This window comes from Formica exsecta, unplaced genomic scaffold (assembly GCF_003651465.1).
Source record: "Formica exsecta isolate Colony F162 unplaced genomic scaffold, ASM365146v1 scaffold140, whole genome shotgun sequence".
Classification (NCBI taxonomy): domain Eukaryota; kingdom Metazoa; phylum Arthropoda; class Insecta; order Hymenoptera; family Formicidae; genus Formica; species Formica exsecta.
The window spans coordinates 764,551-772,546 of record NW_021848730.1 but is presented as its reverse complement, the minus strand read 5'-3'; the positions used below and the strand labels follow the sequence as shown (position 1 = coordinate 772,546).

General features: G+C 39.1%; 1 protein-coding gene across 1 annotated transcript in view; it reads left to right on the top strand.

The window, feature by feature from the left end:
* The window catches only part of LOC115246198, a 17,890-nt gene extending 10,692 nt beyond the window's left edge, over nt 1-7,198 (top strand). The window contains 9 exon segments of the mRNA XM_029824865.1: nt 68-303; nt 388-775; nt 982-1,084; nt 1,086-1,428; nt 2,258-2,302; nt 2,401-2,517; nt 2,577-2,685; nt 2,882-5,507; nt 5,974-7,198. Of these exon segments, the coding sequence (XP_029680725.1) occupies nt 68-303; nt 388-775; nt 982-1,084; nt 1,086-1,428; nt 2,258-2,302; nt 2,401-2,517; nt 2,577-2,685; nt 2,882-4,941 (3,401 nt within the window). The 3' untranslated portion in view covers nt 4,942-5,507; nt 5,974-7,198.
* The last annotated feature ends 798 nt before the right edge of the window (nt 7,199-7,996 follow it).

Below are 7,996 nucleotides of genomic sequence, written 5' to 3'. Positions count from 1 at the left end.
ATATAATATTCATGTTAGTTAATAATTTTGTTATTATTATATAATATATGCCGATTTGTTTTTATAGACTCTTCGGACTCTTCCTCGTCGGCCTCTAGTTCCGAAACATCGAGCAGTGAAGAAAGCGAACCAGTTTATCAATTACGTGAACGTCGATGCGCCAACACCTACAAGTTTAACGAGTATGATGATATGATTAACGCCGCAATTCAGGATGAAGTTGAAGCGGTTCAAGGTGCTGGCAACCAGGGAAGGGGTAAAGACATTGCAACGATAGTCAACGCGGAGAAGGAAGAGGCTCAGGTAAAATGATTAAACAATAAATATATGATATGCAAATGTGATAATACTATCGTATTATTATATATAATGTCTGTTCTTTTGTAGGCCGAAGCGTTAAAGATGACGCAATTAGAAGAGGATAAGGACGATATGGAATCAAAACCAGAAAAAGAAAGCGACGAGGAATATAAGATTGAGAATGAAGATATGATTGATGAAATAGAAGAGAAACAAAATACGGTTGCTAAGAAATTGTTAGCACGTAAGAAACATCGAAAATTAAACAGCCTTGATATAAGCAGCGAAGACGATCCAGATAGTGATGAAGATTTCAAGGGTACGAGTTCCGAAGAAGAGGAAGACTTTGATGATCATATTACATCATCCGACGATAGTTTTGCCAATGTAAAACGACGTGGTAGAAAAGGCGACTCGCGTCCTGTTAGAAGATCTACCAGAGCTCGTATGACTAGGGCTTATGATGAAGATTTTAGTGAGTTGTGACAAACTATATTTTTTAATATCTCAATTCTCTACGCATATTTTTTTTATGTAACATTTTTTAAGTATAAATTTCACTAAAATAATTGCATAATTTTTAAAAATTGTTTATGAAAATTATTTAATTTATATACTGGGTGGTCCTCGTAACGGTCGCCACGATTTGTAAGGCACTTACAATAATCTGACATAAAAAAGTCATAAACAGAAATTTATCAGTTTCTAACCGAAAAATAAAGATAAAAATGAAAAATGATGTATTAAAGATTATGAGCAAGAATATCTAAAATTATTTTTTATTGCAGAAGCAGAACAATACCAACATCCAGGATCAGAACGGTACCTAAGACAAAGGGCAAAAAGAGGAAAAAGAGAAAACGTATAATAGAATCCGACAATCAGAGCGAAAACGATGAAGAAGATGAGCCGAAAATTGAAGAACAATGTGAATCTAACTTGCAAGACGTAGACACTACTGGGCTGACTGAGGTGATGGACATTAATAAACAAGAGAATTTTGAAAATAACACTAGTGAAAATAATGTCGAGATGAAAGATATTAAATTACAAGAAGTAGCCTCAGATGTTCCGATTCCCCAGATTTCACAGCCACCAGAGATAGTGCCGATTCAAAAAATCAAAAAGGTAAATATTTTTTAATTAATTACTGATGTTTTTTTGGCACGTGAAGAATAGCGTAACATATTCTGCTTTGATCACAGACAATGTGAAATTGTTGCTTTTTACCACAATATGTATCATAATATGGCTCTCTCTCTCTCTCCCTTGCCGCATACTGCTAATATATTTTCAGTAAACTGTTTTCTATCTCATTGCTCATTTTCTCTATTTATGTCACTATACCCTAAAATAATAATTTTCGCTATTTTTAAGTATTTAAATATACGTTTTTCTACTATTTAATGTACTGTTTCTTTGGGTTTTTACAAAAGCTACTAACTTATATCTAATATATAGGGTGCCCCAGTGTTACCGCACCACCTACTAATGACGAATTCTTGAGATCATTTTAAAATGATTTTTCCTCAGCAAAAATATCGAGGCATCAATAATTTCCATGTTATAAATGATTAAAAAAAGGGCTTTTTGCAAACTAAACTTTATAGAGAGTTAAAACTAATTCTTTAGTTAATTTCAGATAGAGTTTACTTTAATAGAGGGAGAGAATTTTAATTTAAGACTTAGTTATAAAAATATATGATGGAAAAATTGGGAATTTACAAAAAATGATGACCTCTCTTGACATTTTTGCGGAGGAAAAATCATCTTCAAATGATCTCAAGAATCTGCCATTAGCAGGTGGTGCGGTAACTCTGGGACATCCTGTATAGTAAACTTTTTGAATACGATGCTATCAACCTATGTTTTTTTGTTTTTTCCTTATTTGTTACTTTATCACTGCAATATACAAATTGATGCTGAATATATATATATATATATTTTTTTTTTATAGGATATTCTACCTAAACCGAAAAAAGCTCCAACTATTAGACGAAAGGTATATATTTACTTTGTACTTTGATTTAATGATAATTGCATGATGTTTTTACACACAAGTAAAATAATAATAATTTTATAAAATTTTATTTTTTACAGATTATTTATGGTGGACTTCCAGACGAAAATAGACGAGAAGAGGAGGAAATATTAGGTAGAAGGACTCGAGGACGGAAGATCAATTATCGAGAGGAAATAGCATCAGATAGTGAGGAGGTGAGACATTTTAATTTAACAAAGTTGTTATGTATATTAAAATTCTGGTTATTTTATAGGAACTGAAGAAGGCGCTGATGATGAGGAAAACTGGCGAGAGCGAAGATGAATTTGTGGTGAACGAGGCTGATGACATAAATGATGATGGGGAGAAGGATTCCGATTCAGGTAATGTAGCGTTTCTATATCTCATTTATATATCAAAAGATATTCATAGTGCAGCGCTAGGAAAGCGCTACACGCAATTTTTCTACTTGAAAAGAATTGTGCATTTGTCATGCATTTATGAATTACATTATATATAAATATATAAATAATGATCGTTAGGTTAGGTTAGGTCAACTTTTTTGGTCAACTTTTCCAGGAGATGTTTATATTCCCAAGAAGGATGCTCTAAAATTTAAGAACAAATCACTGAAGACGAAGAAACCGCGTAACGGCAAGAATCTTGGAATGAAGCGAAAATCATTGTCGGACGATATGCCGAAGCAAAGAAAGAAACCTGGACCGAAACCGGGAAGCAAAAACAGAGCGCGTAAACAGAAGTTAAAAGATGACGCAGATGGAGATATGATCGGCGCGGTCATGGACAACCCTATCGATATAACGTCTAAAATGGATGAGAATCTTCCGGATAATGTCGGACTGACAGGTACAACGATGTCGGTGGCGAGCTCGTTTACCGGAGATGTTCCCGAGGGTTCGCTGACGAGTCTTGGTGCTGGGGAGTTGGCTGACTTGGATGAGGAGCAGCTCGAGCAGATGATGTTGGATGAAGAATACGGACGACGGCAATTGGAACTCGCGGCAATCGAGATAGCGAAAAAGAAGAAGAAAGAGGAACGAGAGGCTAAGAAGTTGGAGAAGGCACGTTTGAAAGCTTTGGAGATATTGGCAGCAGAAAGACAGAGGGATCCCAACGCGCCCGACGGAATGGACGGCGAGGCGCCTAAGAAGAAAAAACGCGGACGTCGCAGCAAAGCCGAGATAATTGCTGAGCAAATGCGCAGGGACAGTGCATCGAATCTGGGCATCGCGCCGGCGGCAACCATCGGTACTATTGGCACGCCGGACAGCGCGAGTAATATGCAATCGCACAACGTGAATCCTGCTACTTTACCTACGAGTTTGACACCGGAAACCGACAGAAGCATCGAAGGTGGGCATATGCCTCTTATGACTGGACTGGATGGACAGCTTTTTAATCCAGACGGTACGCCGATGAAGCCGAAACGACGAGGTCGTGGCAAAGGCAAGAAGACGCTTGCATTAGAGGCAGCTAGAGCCGCGGAGGCAGCGGCTAAGGCCGTGGTCGAAGTCGGCTTGATGGCCGGCATGGGCACCGACTCGAACCCGGAGATGAAACAGAATGATATTCCGAATATTCTTCCTACACCAGGTAGCAGTACATCCGGTTCGGCGCCCTCCACACCACCGGCGAGTGCCGTTCCGACACCAGGCCCACCGTCGACACAATCGTCGAACTCTCAGCCGGTTTATCCAGCGCTACCATCTGGCCAACAGTCTTCCGTCATTACAAGAATGCTTCAGTCCCAACCAGTATCCAACAGTCCGCAGTCCTTCACCGCAGCAGCGGCCGCGATGGGTCACAAATACTTTGGTGGGCCTAATGTCGGTGGACAAATCATGGGCGGTCCGCGAACGGGATATGAGATGCAGCCGCGCGCCAGGATTCCATCTCCGTATAGACAGGCAGGTCAATCATCTATGCCACCACATTTCGCCGCGGTTAGATCGGGCACGCCGCCGATGCGTATGCGAGTACCCGGACCACAAATTTATCACACGCCCCATCATCCAATGGATCCGTCGCCATCGGGCGGTGGACCGATCTCGATTAATAATCGAGATCGCAGTTCACCTCTAACCGGCGGACCGGCGATGATTCCACCATCGGCCGGCAGTCCATTGGCCAAGGGTGGCCCGACGCCACCGCCCCCGCCGTACGTACGGGGCGGACCGCCGATGGCCAGGTTTGCCGAGAATCCCATGGGACCTAGGCATCAGATGCCGCCGTTTACCAACGCTTCGCCGGTCAATCACAACCTGCAACAACCTTCGCCGCCCCCCAATCGACCACCTGGTAACTTCTCACCGTATCATCCGCCTCCGCCTCCCAATTACCATTACGGTGCCTATCCACCACCCCCGCCGATGTCCACGGCGGACGATGCAGCCGCCTACCAGGGCTCACCGTATCCCTCGGAGCACTTCTCTTCACCGGCAGACAACCAACCTCCGATCCAGGGGCCTCCACCACCTCAGGGACCGCCGCCACCACAGCAGTCACATCCAGGCGATCCCAATGTCGGTAACAAACAGTACGATGAAGAGGGCACCGGTGAATTTGGCGGGCTGGTATCTTATTTCAGTAGCCAGAGAGAGGACGATCTTGATTCGTAGCATGAATGAGAGCTTGGCCAACCCTGAATCATTAGGTAGGGAGAGCGTGCCCAGGTGAAATCGCAACTTTTGCCGCAGAGGAAAAAGCGATAAACGCAACGTAAACGCGAATATGATACTCCGGGAGATTCGACTTTTCGATGATACTAGTGCATGTGCCGCGCGAAATATAGAGCTAGAGTCTTCCTCTTTGACTCCTCTAAAGCAAACAGTTGTTCTGTGTAATATTTGCACTTCTTACGGAAAAAATGTCGCCGAAGGCAAATACGAGGTTGGCCAAGTGTAGAGTGAGCGGAGAGATAAATCAGAGCGACGGGGCGGAGCCTATTTTCTAAGAGTTGTAAGTTTTTCTGTAATTAGCTTTCAGTTCGATTGGATTTATATACGACGATGTGCGATTGTACGAGAGCTCTAAGATAATGGAGATACAACGGTCGTCCTATCCAGGAGATGACGAAACAAAAGATCTGACCAGAACTATTTTTCATCATTATTTATTACTATAATCCGTCAGTAGAAATTTGCGAACAAAGTTATTCCCGAAAAGTTTTGAAGTGAGAATAAACGTAAACGCGAATATGATACTCCGGGAGATTCGACTTTTCGATGATACTAGTGCATGTGCCGCGCGAAATATAGAGCTAGAGTCTTCCTCTTTGACTCCTCTAAAGCAAACAGTTGTTCTGTGTAATATTTGCACTTCTTACGGAAAAAATGTCGCCGAAGGCAAATACGAGGTTGGCCAAGTGTAGAGTGAGCGGAGAGATAAATCAGAGCGACGGGGCGGAGCCTATTTTCTAAGAGTTGTAAGTTTTTCTGTAATTAGCTTTCAGTTCGATTGGATTTATATACGACGATGTGCGATTGTACGAGAGCTCTAAGATAATGGAGATACAACGGTCGTCCTATCCAGGAGATGACGAAACAAAAGATCTGACCAGAACTATTTTTCATCATTATTTATTACTATAATCCGTCAGTAGAAATTTGCGAACAAAGTTATTCCCGAAAAGTTTTGAAGTGAGAATAGAGAGTATCCGCGTTCCGCGTAATAGTTGTATGTTCTGTGGAGCGGAGAACGCGAAAAATTGATCTTTAATAACGATGAAAAAGGAAAGTTGAAAAATTGAACTGGCTGGAACGACGTACTGTTGTTAAACATGTACATATGTAAATAATATATAAGTCATTTAGATTATATATGTATTATATATATAAACATACACAGAGAGAAAGAAAGAGAGAGAGAGAGAGAAACGCAGCCATGCAGAATATACTATAAAAATGAATTAGTGCGGAAAGGGCACAAATGTAATATTTAAATTTAATTCAAGAGAATGGCATCTGAGTATAATAAATTAACAAAAGATTGTGAAGACTATTACTATAATTATTTATAAAGAAAAAGATTAAGAATTTATGATATAGACAGTATATTGTATTTTACAAATTTTACTTCATATAATTCTGAGAAACCATTAAATATAGTTATATTGGAGAGCAGGAGGCTGCTTTAAGTATACTCTTTGCGAAAAGCAAGGAAAAAGTGATTTTGATAAAAAAAAGCTAGTATTAGCATAATTGGCGTACCACTGCATATATGTGGAAGCAGTGCAATTATTTATATATTTGAAATGATTTATATTTCTAATTTGTATATTTTTTTTCTATATATTTCTATATAATTTTTCGATTATTCAGGCACGTGCAAGTTCTTTTAGTTGAAAATTGCGCAGAATATATCGCGCTGACATTCTCAAATAAAGAGAAAGAGAAACAGATTTATATATATATATATATTATATATAGCAAATTATATTAAAGAGATGTGAACAATATATACGCAGATTATATAGAAATGTATTATGTGATTATGACTTGAAATAATGATTCTGACTTAAAACCCGTCTGAATATTTGTGCTTATAGTGCACAATATTTTGAAGGCATTGTCTTGCGCGGGTTTTCTATCTGGAGTTCCTTCCTGTACTTTCAAAATTGTCGGTATATCCATATCTTTCTTTAATACTTCAAACGTTTTAATAAGATCATGTTTTACTATAATCATCCGATTATATTGTTTAATGTGAAAATTACAAGTTATCGGAAGAATAAAATTGTGTCAACCAACACAATTCGAGGAATCTTATCAGAAATTTTTCTTTAGATTGATTTGATTAGTCAAAGTTAGAATTAGAGCTAATTTTAAATTAGACAATCTTTTTTAAATCTTCTGATTTAAAAAAAAAAAAAAAAAACGAAGATAATGCATAATTAATTGAAATTTATTAAATATTTGTTTGACTTTAATATTGCGCAAGTAATCACTCTATCAGCGCCAAATCTGCGATATGGATATTGACCGATGAGTCGACTCTAAGTCCAGGAAGGAAATCATAGTAGACGGGGATAAGAGTCGTTATTCGAACAGATATAGCTGAAAGCATCTCATTTTTCTTTTGATCTTATGGTGATGATCGTGACAGCCTCCTGCTCTTTGAAGTTAAGACGAGGCCGCTAGTGGCCGTGACGTGTGTGATGCGATGGAAGAAAAGAAAATCATGTATCTGTTTAGTTATCACACGTACGTGCATACCTAATATAAATAGAAGCTATATGAATAAACAAGAAAAAGATATTACATTATCTTAGAATTAGCTTGCTTGGGAGAGTTTCCTTTATTATGTTGAACGTTTTACGACCGGATCGAACGGTTATATACACGTATACACGTATGAAGGAGAACACATTCACATACACAAATTACATGCCGTATGTATAATAGAGGGGTTTACTATCACTAATTTTATTATTTTTACACCTATTACGATGTATATCGATTGTGCGCGATTGATGTACACAATTACTTCGTCTTCTTCTTTAGACACAGCAAGTCTTAAGAGCCGCCGATTCTTAGATTACGCATCGAGGAACTAGATGTATCATGATAGCGATTATACTGCTTCCTTTTTCTTTAGCGTGCAATCGGCGGGACGAATGTCCCGCGATCTCATTTACATTGACGTTGATTTGTATAAAGATAGGCATATTTTATT